The following is a 15602-nucleotide window of genomic DNA, read 5'->3' on the forward strand; positions in this document are numbered from 1 at the left end:
ATAATTGTGCATAAATTGTACATTCACACTGAAGGCATCAAAACTATGAATTAACACATGTGGAATTATATACTTAACAAAAAAGTGTGAAACAACTGAAATTATGTCCTATATTCTAGGTTCTTCAAAGTAGCCACCTTTTGCTTTGATGACTGCTTTGCACACTCTTGGCATTCTCTTGATGATCTTCCAGAGGTAGTCACCAGGAATGGTTTTCACTTCACAGGTGTGCCCTGTCAGGTTTAATAAGTGGGATTTCTTGCCTTATAAATGGTGTTGGGACCATCAGTTGTGTTGTGCAGAAGTCTGGTGGATACACAGCTGATAGTCCTACTGAATAGACTGTTAGAATTTGCATTATGGCAAGAAAAAAGCAGCTAAGTAAAGAAAAACAAGCGGCCATCATTACTTTAAGAAATGAAGGTCAGTCAGTCCGAAAAATTGGCAAAACTTTGAATGTGTCCCCAAGTGCAGTGGCAAAAACAATCAAGCGCTACAAAGAAACTGGCTCACATGAGCACCGCCCCAGGAAAGGAAGACCAAGAGGTGACACTGGTGACACTGTTGGGGATTTGTTTAAAATTGAAGGCATACTGAACCAGCATGGCTACCACAGCATCTTGCAGCAGCATGCTATTCCATCCGGTTTGCGTTTAGTTGGACCATCATTTATTTTTCAACAGGACAATGACCCCAAACACACCTCCAGGCTATGTAAGGGCTTTGACCAAGAAGGAGAGTGATGGGGTGCTACGCCAGATTACCTGGCCTCCACAGTCACCAGACCTGAACCCAATCGAGATGGTTTGGGGTGAGCTGGACCACAGAGTGAAGGCAAAAGGGCCAACAAGTGCTAAGCATCTCTGGGAACTCCTTCAAGATTGTTGGAAGACCATTTCCGGTGACTACCTCTTGCAGCTCATCAAGAGAATGGCAAGAGTGTGCAAAGAAGTCATCAAAGCAAAAGGTGGCTACTTCGAAGAACCTAGAATATAAGACATAATTTCAGTTGTTTCACACCTTTTTGTTAAATATATAGTTCCACATGTGTTAATTCATGGTCTTGATGTCTTCAGTGTGAATGTACAATTTTCATAGTCATGAAAATACAGAAAAATCTTTAAATGAGAAGGTGTGTCCAAACTTTTGGTCTGTACTGTATATATATATATATATATATATATATATATATATATATATATATATATATATATATATACACACACACACACCTCCAGGCACACAAATAATATAAATAAAGATATATAATATATATTTCTGAAAAATGTAAACAGATGTATATCTCCAAAGGATTTTAGACCTTAAGGCCGCGGTCAAACGATACTTTTTTGTTTCTTATGTGAAAAAAAGGACCGATTTTCATCAGTGAATCTGATTTTTCATCAGTGTTTGGTCAGTGTGTTTGTTTTAACCATAAGAGCTTGTTCACACATTGAGCATTTGCAGCATTTGTTTCAGCATCAGCATGCAGCATGTCAATTCTTTCATCATTTTTGCAATGTTTTTCACTAATTCAATTGAGTGCATAAAAAACAAGTAACCAAAAAATTCCTCAATGTGTGAACAGACCCTGAATGATTTTCTCTTATGCCATGAATAAACAAATACATTTCCGTGCCTCTTCCACCCATTACAATGTTGAAAATGGACAATACATGAATGGCACTTATATGGCAATGGGTGCTGTCCGGGATTTTTCTCAGGCACATACAAATATTTGGGTGATTTTGATCCATGACTCAATGCACCAAGGGCTATAATGAATATGCCTTCTGATCATGAAAATCAGAGAGAACATATGCGTGAAAACTGACGTCTGCATGGAAACTAAGTTATATTTGTAATACAGTACATTCACCAGATTTTGCAGCAAGCAAAAAGTTTGCTCAGACATTATTACCTTGAGCACCATGTACACATCAGCGTCCCCATGGTACCATGCTGCCTCTTGGATTCCAGCTTGAGGATCCTTCTCGTTTCTCAAACAGGGATATTTTTCAAAATCTTCAATTGAGTAAGGAAAGCCTCGCTTGTTCACCATTACCCAATATTTCATGGTTCTAAGCTTTGTGAAAGAAAAAAAATAGTTCCAGGGTCAGTGAAATCTTATAAATCAGATGACGGGAACATTTTTTCTGCCAAGGGCCATTCAAATATTTATACCATCCTTCGGGGGTCAAACATATTGCAATCTATTTCCGCCCACAAAGTAGGTCCTGACATTGGCACTGGTGTCGGAACGTAATCTTTCATTGTATGTACCTCAGCATTCATGTGCTCTCTCAGCATTCATGTGGTCTCTGATCCTGGGTCTTTAGATGTTGCAAAAAACATGACTCCCAATATACCGAAAAGTCAGAGGCTTTCATTGCATACTGGGATGTTGAGTTTTACAAAAACTGGAAAGCTAATGTAACAATATTATTCTGATCTATCAATCTAATCTCCTGCATTATTATAAAGTGCTGTGAGTACAGCATTGATGACTCACACCTTTCAGATAAGGTCTCTGTAGGGAATAGAGCAGCACAGCAGAATTTAGCTGGGTCACATTACAAGCCATTCTATCCTCTTTGATTCTCTCAAAGCACTGTTAGATCTGCTGTGTTGTCTTTCTCTCCACACTGCTTGTCTGGAGATGAATCACACTTATGTCTCTTATGTCTGTTACGCTCAAAGTAACTGGACAAGCAGCATAGGGAAAGGGGCAGTACAGTAGACCTGACAGTACTATGAGAGTAGGAGAGCTGATAAAATTATTTATAATGTGACACATGTAAACTCAGCTGTGCTGCCCCTTAAACCACAGGGATCTTATCTGAAAGAGGGGATTCATCTGGGGTCTAATCTCCCAGCACTTTCTAATCCTGCAGGAGGTTAGGACAAGAGATCAGATCTGTATCCTTACATCTCACACACTGAGAAATCTAAGCTTTTGTGAAGGTGTGTTTTTTTTCTGCTGTGTTGCTGCTTGATTATGATTGGGCAACTTATACAAGGACAAAATTATATGCCCCCAATGAAAACTATATGATAACACCCACTTAAACTTAACAAAAGTTAACTTGTTGGGTGCCAAATCATTTGATTTCTACTATCTCTGCAACAGAGAGAAAATATTATATTGCGCTCGGCAGCCACTATTACATTGCATGTCCAGTACACGATAAAGAATTTGGAGAAAGGTCCTCTTTAACTATTTTATCAATTTTATAATATGAGAATTGCACTTTGACTGTGGATGAAATGTGATTTAGACATCAGTATCCGAAAGGGTTCTTTACAGTTAGAGTAATCAGATTGTGAAACCATTCATGTACATATCTGAGATTTTATATATCACTTTATCACATATTCTAACGAGGCTGCTTCTGGAGCAACCACTTTATACGGTATACGAGAATGCAAGGTATTGATTTATTGACTGCTTAGGATCATTGAATCTCACCATTGAACTGATGTCATCAAACGTTTCACGGTTCCTATTGATTAATAGTCCTGTATCCACTGAGCGAACAGAACACAGTGATCCAGAATCTGCTTGAACTTCCAGATTTACTTTTTCTCCCGGGCGCACCTCTTCTTTAGAGAACTTAAGCACAACCTGCAAAAAAACAATTTTGATGTATATGCTAAAAATTCAGTGATAATTGAAAAATAACCTTTCTCGGAATAGAAAACCAGAGGGTTGTCCACTTTGACAATATCAAAAAAATATAGAATGGATTAAAAAAATAAAATAAAAGCTGTACTCTGATTTTACTTTAATTCTGATACTGTCCCATCCTGTAACGTTCTCTAATCTGCAGGAACGCTGACATCTAGTCACATATAGTAGACATTTGACCAATGCAGCCAATCACTTGCTCAGCAGGTGCCGGCAAAGTCCAGTGTTTGGCTTAGTGGTCATTACTTGAGATGGGCTCATCCAAACTCAAAAGTTAGAGGTTCGTACCAGACAGTTAATGGGGTTCGTACCAGACAGTTAGTGTCCGGTGTAAATGTCAAACATGGACTTTCCCCAAAAGTCCGTTGCAATGTTCGAAGTTTAAGGGGGAAGTCTGAGAGAGAGAGAGAGAGAGAGAAATAAAAAAAAATTGTTCAAAAGCCCTGGTCACCATTGTTGTCAATGGGTTCTGGCTGAAGTTCAGGAACAGTTTTAGTACCCAAACCAAACTTTGGCTTAAAGTTTGGGTTGGGTTCCAGAACTCCAACTTTCATGGTCCGCTCATCCTTAGTCACTTCTTGTCTTTAGAGAAGTACCAGAAAGTAGGGATCAGCAGTGGGTGATTAATCAGGTTTAGTATTTCTTCTGTTTCATGAAGTTCTGAGCTTTTTTTTATTTAGTGCTGAAGTGAACAACTCCATTGAATGGGCTGCTTTTTTTTTTTCCTACACTGCCGTTCCTGTTAATATGTTCTGTCTGGTTCTGTATCTTTGCCCCATGTCCTGGTTAAAAGGAACTCAACTCCAATTTCATTTTTTCATCCCCTTCTTTCCAGATCCATCATTTTTAATTTTACTGAAAAGTTAGACATTTGAGGGCCTGTTTTTTTGTGCAGGATGAATTGTAATTTGATTGACATCACTCATTTTACCACCAATGTACCAGAAAAATTGGAAAAGACTCCAAGTGCATTGAGGATGCACAAGGAACTGCAATTCTTGATTTTGGTTTTGGGTTTCGCTTTTATTGTGTTCATTTTGTTGTATACTGTAATTGACTTAACAACATTATTCTTCAGGTCAATATGATTACAGCTAGAAAATGGCAAATCTTTGCTGGTTGTACCAAATTTTCTTAAAAAATTTGTTAGCACATGTTAGTACTGGAAAAGAGAATTAAAAGATAGATGTACAGAGAGAGAAAGAAAGATCTGTGCCCAGCTGTGCTCTACTGGGAACTGCTGATCTCTAATGACCCAGATACTGACCGTTAATGTACAAAGTACGATAATATGGTATCAAGATACACTATGTTGTTATGGGGAAGGCAGCGCAGTCACTTCAGCTTCAGCAGTGTTGTTAATGGTGCCAAGCAAGTCTTTTCTTTTTTTGCAAATTGCAAATCAAATTTCAAATTTGCTTGAATTTGTGAATTTCAGGAAATTTGACTCAAACTCGATCCTCCATTGATTGATTTGCCCATTGCTGATTGAAGCAGTACCGAAGTTATATATATATATATATATATTTTTTTTTTTTTATTATTGTAAGTGTTGAATTTGATTTGAAATTTGTAAAGAAAAGAATTTGGTTGTGTGGCCATTTTATGAAACCTTATGAGTGGCAACTAAAAGACGGCAATTCTGTTTTGATTTTTTTTTGATTTACAGCATTTACCATATGGGTTAAATAATTTCATATTTTGATATACGGAGGCTATGATATGTCCATATTTTTTTGTTTATGTGTTTTTAAACTGGGAAAAGGGAAGTGATTTTTTACATTTTTTATATCTTTTTCTACTTTATTTTTAAGTTTCCTTAGGGGACTTGCAATCACATGGTCGCTTGTTCTTTATACTGCAATATCACATCATTACAGTATATAATTGAAATGAAGGTCTCCTATGAAGCCCCATGTGTAGCTTGGCTTTACAACAGTACCAATATTGCAGCCATGGGGACCTTTGCAAGGTTCCCATCAGCCATGGCAACTCACCGGCACCCCATAATCACTATGTGGTAATGTGGGACCTGTGGGTGTCTGAAATAGCAAAATAGTGGAATTATGTACCTTAAAAGCTGATGTCAGAGATTAATGGCAGTATTGAAGGGGCTATCGGCAGCTCTCGGATTTTGCTCCAGTCGCCGCTCTTAAAAGCAGATACCGGCTGTATAAGACAGCCAGGAAACAGTATAGAGCGGGTTCAGCCTTTGATTCTGGCACTTAACGTGTCGGGAAGTAATTAAATAGGATTGAGCTGCAAGACCAGAAACAACTCAATCAACAGACGATGGGATGGTGACACTGTTTATTTTAACTTGGTGGACTGCTACCTCTGCATCCTTATAGCTATGGTCTAGTTGTGTACATATAATATTAACATAAAATCTTAATAATAACAATAATATCCATAATTCATTTGCGGTCGCACCTTATTCTTCAGGCATAAAGTCGTTGTGAACTCTCTTGTATAGACCGGGATATCACCATTGTCCAATATTGTATGGACAACAAAAATAAATTCAGGATAATATTCAACACCAGTTGGGATCTTTAGGTTGTACTTTCCTTGAAGGACTGAAAATAAAAAAATATTAAATCAATATTAATATTCAATATCTCTCTAGTCAAAGAAGCTATTAAATTCTCAATATTTGTTGTACTTTAGTTACTACTCGTCCACCTTTGCATCTAAGGGATCCTTGCTACTTTCTTCTTCTGACCATTAAGGATCCCAGAAGAGATGATGATATCCCCTGGAACAAATTTGCTTTCTAAGATGCTAACCTGCATTTTAATGTACTTTAAGTGGATCTGTCACTAAAGTTTATAATACAGATGACACAAATAAGTAAACATCTCTCTTAGACCTAATGAGCTTGGTGTATGTACTTCAAACAATCACAACAGAATAGATGTATAATCCTGATAATAAAATCAGCATTTTATGAGTCCAGTTAAAGTTATGAGTCCATGTGTATTCAGTCTCTGCCTTTCCAACCTGATTGACAGCAACAGCTTGTACTGAGCAATGTGAGGTGTCAGCAGGGAGGAGGGACCATGAGGAGCTGTCAATCAGGCTAGGGGTGGATTTTACAGCCATGTCTACAGGGATCTTCATAGTGAGTATGCGAACTTCAGTAAGGCTAAGGCTAAGTTCACATTGCATTAACAGCAGCCCGTTCAACATATGAGTTAATGGGCTGCTAGCAGTTAACGCAAGTGGCGATTTAATATAGCACTAGCCAGATAGAGCTAGCAGATGCTCTATCTGCCCTAGCAGTGACGGACCCGGAAACTCTGCAGCACGCGTCCCAGGGTCTGTCATTCAATGTCGACACATCGCTAGTGCACGCCCATTGTGGGCGTGCGCTAGCGATGCGTCCGACATAGGGCATAATGGCGGCGTTAACAGACTGCGTTACACCATGTTATGCCGTGGTGTAACGTAGTCCGTCTAACGGAAGCCATAGATGCAATGTGAACCTGGCCTAAGACATCTATTTTTAAAGATGCATGCAAATTATATTGGGACATTTAGTGACAGTTACCGCTTTAAAGACCATGCAGACAGCCATAATATGAATTTCTGATCTACTGATCAGTGAACACTATTTTTTTCTCTCAAGATTTATTAGAGTATTTTTGAGAAGAAAGATGTTTTATGTTTCTCATACCTTATGATATAGTCAATGCTTCTGTTCACGTCAGGTAGCTCCAGCACCTGTCTGATGCAGACAAGAGTACAGAGCAATCCTCACAATTTGCAGATGGGACACGTCTGTGCATACAGTAAGGGCCTGAGTTAGGGGCAAGCAGACCAGGCAGTCGCCTAGGACCCCTGCTCCTCCAGTGGCCTCCAGCCAGTGGCGTGCTGCTAATAGCGGCACACCATGCGGCCGCTATGGGGCCCCTGAGTAATAGGGGCCCTGCATCAGCCCCCCCCACATCGCGCATTCAACTTATTGGGATCATAGATGCCGATACAATTGAAAGCAGTGATGGAGGAGAGAGCATCAGGTGATGCTCCTTCTCCCATCACGCTTCCTCTGCCTCTGACTGAGCATGTCCCAGAGGTATGTATTGTGAAGTATTGTGTGTGTGTCTGCTGCACGATACTGTGTTGTGTGTGTGTGTCTGCTGCACTATACTGTGTGTGTGGGCAGCACTATACTGTGTGTGGTGTGACTGCACTATACTGAGTGTGGGGGACTGCACTATACTGTGTGTGGGGGGCTGCATTATACTTTGTGTGGGGGGCTGCATTAGATTGTGTGTGTGGCTGCTGCATTATACTGTGTGTTTGGGGGCTGCACTATACTGTGTGTTTGTGGGGGGAGCTGAATTATACTGTGTGTGTGTGTGGGATTCTGCATTATACTATGGGTGGGGCTGCATTGCCTTTTACTTTGAGGGGGCTGCTTTATACTCTGGGGGCTGCATTATACTCTGAATGGTTGATCTAGGCTCTTGGGGCTGCATTATACTGTGTGTGGCTACATTATATTCTGAGGGCGCTACATTATATTCTGAGGGCGCTGCGTTATACTCTGAAGGTGCTGCATTATACTCTTAGAGGGCTGCATTAGACTCTTAGGTGGCTGCATTATACTCTGAAGGAGCTGCATTATACTGTGTGTGGGGGGCTGCATTATACTGTGTGTGTGTGTGAGTGGCTGTATTATACTGTGTGTGTGCAAGGGGGCTGCACTACACTGTGTTTGTTGGGGGCTGAATTATACTGTGTGGGGGCTGCATTATACTCTGACGGGGCTGTTTTATACTCAGGGGTGCTGCATTATACTGTGTGTGGGGCTGCAGCATTCTCTGAGCGGGCCACATTATACTCTGGCTGCTGCATTATACTCTGAGGGGGATACATTATACTGTGAAGGGGCTGCATTATACTGTGTGTGGGGCTGCAGCATTCTCTGAGTGGCCCGCATTATACTCTCGGTGCTGCATTATACTCTGAGGGGGATACATTATACTGTGAAGGGGCTGCATTATACTGTGTGTGGGGGCTGCATTATATTCAGAGGGGGGCTGCATTATACTCTGAGGGGGCTACATTATACTCTGAGAGGGCTGCAGTATACTCTGAGGGGGGCTGCATTATACTCTATCAAGGACCATGGGAAGTGCATTTTACTATATGTACTATATGGAACCTGCATTATACTGTATCGAGGACTATCTATACCAATCATTCTTCCTCAGCCAGAGTACAGGTAGGTGCACACGAACAGTAAACGATGTGGGTTGGGACACTGCGTACTTGTCAGAGTCCAGATGTTACAGCTTAGTGGACGGGATTTCAAGAAATCCCTTGCCCACAATGTGTGCACCGATGCCTGAGGCTTCCCTGTGGAGACGGACATGCGGCAAATCTCTCCAGACCTTAGAATGTCTATTTATCTTCTGGAAACACGTGTCTCCGCAAGATAAATTTCACCCGTACACCCATCTCTATTATTGCATGGGTGCTCTTGGACGTTATTCTATTTGGATGTGCACATGACTCATTAGAAAATATCGCAGCATGCCTGAGTTTGATCCGATTTTGAATCACACTTAGCCATGCAAGTCAATGAGTTCATGGAAACTATCGGACTGCACTCGGATGACATTAAGTGCAGTCTGATTTCTATGAGCTAACAGAATGGAGGAGATGGAGAAATTTTTTTCTCCTCATCTGAGAGCATTGAATTACACTATGCTGAGTAAGCTCTGTGATTTGCATAATTGAGCCTGTTCTCTCAGATGAGAGAAAACATGGTCATCTACACCTAGCTTAACTAACTGTTTCTAAAATGTAGGTTCGTTAAACCACCTTTAGCAATCAGCATATTGCTTCAGAATTGGAATTAATATACTCACCAGAGCCCAGGGGCTGTCCTCTAATATCCACATCATGTTCACCATGAGATAAAATGACCCCTTTTGACATATACTACAGGACCACAAATAAAAAATATATATTAAATCAATTGTGTTTATGGCGAGATGCAGGACAAAACAGGATCTGAAGTGTATTTAGTCTTTATTTTTTGCTTTTTTTTTTACCTTTTTTACTTGTAGACTAGATGATTTTAACGTTATATTATTTGCCCTTGTTATATAGATGGTTGCATCTACCACAGTAGACTGGTCAACTGTCCAGAAATTTGTGGACAGTCCATAAAAATAGTTATAAAAAGAGCACTTAAAATTGATGCATCTGATTTTTTTTTTTGCAGCTGGAAAAACTTGCGAAGATTATTAAGACTGCCATTATTATCATTTTACATTTCACAGTGAATGAAGCTAATGTCTTCAAGTCAAAATTATGGAAAATAGACATAGATCACTCATTTTAATGATGTAATATGCTTTTCTAGTGTGTGTGTTTATAAAAAATGATGGCTATCTGATTTCATTTTGAGACGCTGCCCAGAAAAAACTAAAAAATCAAGTTGACAATCCTGCACCATAAATATAAAGCATGAAGATATAGAGATGAGACCCTCAAAGGTGAATCTTTAGTCATCACCTTTCTATTACATTTTTTTTTTACAATTCACTCTTGTTAGTTGACTTTTACGTCATATATTTTTGACCTATAGGATACTCACAAAGTAGAAGAAGTGGAGTTGTCCATCTGCAGGATCCAGCTGGGACGTACTGATGAAGTATTCCACTGTTAGATACTCGTCAGAGTCACACGACAAGTCACTTGTATTTGCTTGTACCGTCAGGTAGCTGTTACTTTCAGAGTAAAACGGATACAGCCATTTATAAACTCTTGGAAGCTGGGCCTCATCTTCTTCTAGAGAGAATTTTCCCTGGATACAGAAGTAGAGCAATAAATTCATATTATCTTATTTATCTTATTTGCCATTTTTTTTTACATAGTCCTGAGCGAAAATACTTGTGGCGTTATTGGTTCTCCTGTACTAGTCCTGTACTGGAAGAAGAATCCTAAAGGGAAGGAGATATAGAGGCTACAGAAAAGAAAACTCAAGTTGGGCTACTGGATCAGGAGCTCCCAAGTAAGACAGAATTGTTGCAATAAAACAACTTTTTGCATTGAATAATTATGGCACAACTCCTTTCCTTGGTCCTTTAACCAGGGTCGGGTCTCTCAGCTCAACAAAAACCCACCCCAAGGCCAACTAATTTTACTGTTCCAACTTGGGAATCTATGGGGCTCTGCCACAACCTGCAAGGACAAAACACTATTCTCAAACACCAACCAACTTCTCTCCATGGATCACAGTGCCCAATATGTTATTACCTTTTACAGATACCAACTATTTGTCATCTGCGAATGTTACATAAACTCTCCCAATAATTCAAAGAGCTACACGAAGATAGACCTTAGAGACAATTCTGAGGGCAGCTGCATCCTCTGCGCACAGATCAGGAATCTTTCAACTGTCAAGTCCTGATGCTTCTCAAATGCTTCTGACCAACAGATTCTCTCATATCAGGTATCTCTGACTCCACATGCTGTTACAGGCTCTCTCTTCATCTTTTATGTTGCCTCTTACTTTTATCACCTTCTAAAACCTCCATTCCATGGCAGCACCATAGCACAATTCTAAGTAGTGACACCATCGCTCTTTCAGTAGAGGAAAACAAAACCACTCACACTCTATCTTCTTCTGTACGCATTCTTTATTTTGATTTTCTATTGCAAACCATAAGGCATATATCATAGCTGATGTGTTTCGGGACTAAACATCCCAAAGTCAATGTCAAGTTCTCCCATGGCCAGTATAGACACAGGATTCTGATGCTTCTTTTTTGGCACATCAGACTTTGTAGCTACCAAGGGTGGATTTACCATAGACTGGGTCATTTTTCTGCTATGGGCCACTTGCAATTCCAGATTGGCAGCATCCTTTATAGCAGTTACTAATGACGGAACAAGATTTACTTCTTCATAAATTTTAAAACATAATAGATAAGGATTGGAGAGTCAACCTACATGCACAGACACCATGTCATCCCACGTTGAAGTGTCCAGAGTGAAAACGGCAATTCCCTTTTCATTTGTTACTGCCGTCAGGTTTAAATCTTCTTCCTCAAAGCCCAATACCAAGTAGACTGTTTCATTCACTTTAGGCTGATCATTTTCTAAAACATTTAACTGTGAAAGAAAAAGACACATAGTCTACTAATAGTCATTGCCTCCAGAGGCAAGCACAAACTGGTGGTAACCTATTGAACTGGCACTGCTACACTGGTGGGGGTAATGTTATGTAGTGTGAAGATTAATGTAGAATTAAAACCAGAATTGAACCAGAAGGGAACTGAAGGAAACTGGCCAGTCACTGTAAACAATGTTTCTGTTTATTTTCACTCTCGCTCCTATAATCTTTCACTTTCTGCTAACTCCCCTAATCCCTGTACCTAGTAAGGAACTGTTCATCTCTTCTTCAATCCTCCCCATCCATCTCACCTCTCCCTCAACATAAAATCCTCTGTCTCAAAGTACAGATAGCCACCTCATGCCTTCTCCTGCTCCCACCTGCTAACACTTTCTCTGCTCCTTCTCACTGCTGGTGATATCTCTCCAAATCCTTGTCCTCCTCACCATATCCTCACATTCAATTCTACCTCCCATCCACGCTCTATCACACATTTCCGTAACCTCTCTAACCTTATACCCATTTGCCCGGCCCCCCTTCCCCAGTCCCACTAACAGGAGCTCTATGGAACGCTCATTCTGTCTGCAACAAGCTTTCCTACATCCGTGATCATTTTATTACTAACAAACTTTCCTTCCTCGCCATCACCGAAACCTGGTTCCCCCCTTCTGACACAGCCTCTCCTGCTGCACTTTCGTATGGTTGCTTCCACCTACACTCACTTTCTGAATCCCTCCTACCTCTCACAGACATAAGTTCCCTACACAATGCAGATGACACTGCTGCTCTATATAACACCACAATAGCCGTAGCTTTGGAATCTCTTGCCCCTCTCACACATACCACAGCTCACTAAATCAACAGAAAGCCCTGGCACACCAGCCTTACCAAAGAACTGAGGCGAGCTTCCAGGGCTGCTGAGAGGAGATGGAAAAGATCCCACTCCAACGAGCACTTCATCGCATTCAAACAGTCCCTCACTACTTTCAAGACCACACTCGCCACAGCAAAACAAACCTACTTCTCATCTCTCATATCCTCCCCGTCTCACAACCCTAAACAGTTATTCAACACCTTCAATTCTCTCCTCCGTCCCCCAGCACCTCCTCCCTCCCCACTCATCTCAGCTGAAGACTTTGCCTCATTTTTCAAGCAGAAGATTGAGAACATCAGAGACAGTTTTAGTCGACAACCCCCTGGGCTCTTCCCCCCAACTACCCAGCCCTCCACCTCCAAAACCAACTTCTCCACCATTACAGAAAATCGACTTTCCACTCTACTCTCAAGATCACATCTCACCACCTGTGCACTTGACCCGATCCCTTCCCACTTCATCCCAAACCTCGCCACAGTCTTCATCCCAACCCTAATCCATCTCTTCAACCTATCACTCACAACTGGTGTTTTCCCCTCCAGCTTTAAACATGCCTCAATCACACCTATCCTCAAAAAGCTCTCTCTTGATCCATCCTCTGTATCTAGCTATCGCCTTATATCACTTCTCCCCTATGCCTCAAAACTACTGGAACAACACGTCCATCTTGAACTGTCCTCCCATCTATCTTCCTGCTCCCTCTTCGACTGCTTACAATCAGACTTCCGGTCACACCACTCCACTGAAACTGCCCTAACTAAGGTCACCAATGACCTATTAACCGCCAAGAGCAAACAACACTACTCTATCCTCCTCCTCCTGGACCTGTCCTCTGCCTTTGACACAGTGGGCCATTCTCTGTTGCTGCGGACCCTCTCATCCCTTGGCATCACAAACTTGGCCCTATCCTTGATCTCGTCATACCTAACTGACCGGACATTCAGCATCTCCCACTCACACACCACCTCCTCATCTCACCCCCTATCTGTCAGAGTCACGCAAGATTCAGTTCTAGGGCCCCTGCTCTTCTCCATTTACACTTTTGGCCTGGGACAGCTCATAGAATCTTATGGTTTTCAGTATCATCTCTATGCTGACGACACACAGATCTACATCTATGGACCAGATATCGCCACCCGACTAACCAGAATCCCTCAATGTATATCAGCTATTTAATCCTTCTTCTCTGCTAAATTTCTAAAACTTCACATGGACAAAAAAGAATTCATCATCTTTCTCCCATCTCACGTGACCCCCCCCAATGAACCTATCCATTACAGTAAACGGCTGCCCACTCTCCCCAGTCCCACAAGCTCGCTGTCTCGGGGTAATCTTTGACATTGATCTCTCCTTCAAACCACATATCCAAGCCCTTTCCACTTCCTGCTGCCTTCAACTCAAAAATATTTCACGGATCTGAACATTCCTAAATCAAAAATCTGTAAAAACCCTAGTCCATGCCCTCATCATCTCCCGCCTCGACTACTGTAACCTCCTGCTCCGTGGCCTCCCCTCTAACACTCTTGCACCTCTCCAATCTATTCTAAACTCAGCTGCCCAACTAATCCACCTGTTCCCCCACTATTCCCCGGCCTCTGCCCTCTGTCAATCCCTTCCCTGGATCCCCATTACCCAGAGACTCCAGTACAAAACTCTAACCATGACATACAAAGCCATCCACAACCTGTCTCCTACATACATCTGTGATCTCGTCTCCCGGTACTTTCCTGCAAGCAACCTCCGATCCTCACAAGATTTCCTTCTCTACTCCCCTCTTATCTCCTCTTCATACAAGATTCCTCTCGCGCATCACCCCTACTCTGAAACTCTCTACTACAACATATCAGACTCTCACCTACCATCGAAACCTTCAAAAACAACCTGAAGACCCACCTCTTCCGACAAGCCTACAACCTGCAGTAATCACCAATCGACCAAACCACTGCACGACCAGCTCTATCCTCACCTACTGTATTCTCACCCATCCCTTGTAGATTGTGAGCCTTCGTGGGCAGGGTCCTCTCTCCTCCTGTACCAGTTGTGACTTGTATTGTTTAAGATTATTGTACTTATTTTTATTTTGTGTACCCCATCTCACATGTAAAATGCCATGGAATAAATGGCGCCATAATAATAAATAATAAATAATAATAATAATAATAACCATTAAAAGGCTCCAGAGCAGGGAGAGTACTCATGGTCACCAGGGTAATTTATCATGGGGGGAAATTATGAAGTCAGATTAGCTCGTGGCTGCTTTGTCTTAATTAGCCCCAAATTCATTAAAGGAGACCTATCACTTCTAATACTGTAAATATGTAAATTATCTACTCAGTGTAAATGTCACTGTTCTCCTCAATCTGGAATGTTTTTTTTTCCATTTGTTCCTGTGTCTCAGATCCCGAGATATGGTATTTCTAACCAGCACATACATATGGTCTTCTAAGCCAAGGGGGCATGGTTAGGAACCCTTGTGAGCGTTTTCTGGAAGACTATGACCCTTCGCATCTCAGAAGACTATATTTACTTGGAAGAGTGGACCATTTGTCAGGAATCAAGAGGCGAAAAAACAAAAAAATCCAACAAGGCCGGGTTAAGGAGAACAGTGACATTTAATCCATGTAAAAATTACATATTTATGGAAAGTCACAGGTTCTCCTTAAAGTGTCACACATTGTCAATTTTTTCTATATCTTTAGATATAATGTTTCTGTTATAACCAATTTTCCACATTTTACACCATCCCCAACTAGAGTGACAATAACAACTTTTTAAAAAAAAAATCCTAATTTTTAATCTCTCTTAAATCATAATTGCATATCTAACTCTGTCCCTCCCACACTTTTTAAAAGTGGCATCAAATTGCAAAAAGTTACATAAACGACTCATCTTATATAAAGCCA

General features: G+C 41.1%; 1 protein-coding gene across 1 annotated transcript in view; it reads right to left on the reverse strand.

The window, feature by feature from the left end:
- Window positions 1–15602, reverse strand: part of LOC138667804 (alpha-2-macroglobulin-like protein 1) — an 83037-nt gene that overhangs the window by 47728 nt on the left and 19707 nt on the right. The window contains exons 11-16 of the mRNA XM_069755895.1: window positions 11663–11824; window positions 10305–10514; window positions 9571–9643; window positions 6122–6267; window positions 3470–3625; window positions 1922–2086 (exon numbers count right to left, since the gene is read on the reverse strand). Of these exons, the coding sequence (XP_069611996.1) occupies window positions 1922–2086; window positions 3470–3625; window positions 6122–6267; window positions 9571–9643; window positions 10305–10514; window positions 11663–11824 (912 nt within the window). The remainder of the gene's footprint in view (window positions 1–1921; window positions 2087–3469; window positions 3626–6121; window positions 6268–9570; window positions 9644–10304; window positions 10515–11662; window positions 11825–15602) is intronic.

This window comes from Ranitomeya imitator, chromosome 2, assembly GCF_032444005.1.
Source record: "Ranitomeya imitator isolate aRanImi1 chromosome 2, aRanImi1.pri, whole genome shotgun sequence".
NCBI lineage: Eukaryota > Metazoa > Chordata > Amphibia > Anura > Dendrobatidae > Ranitomeya > Ranitomeya imitator.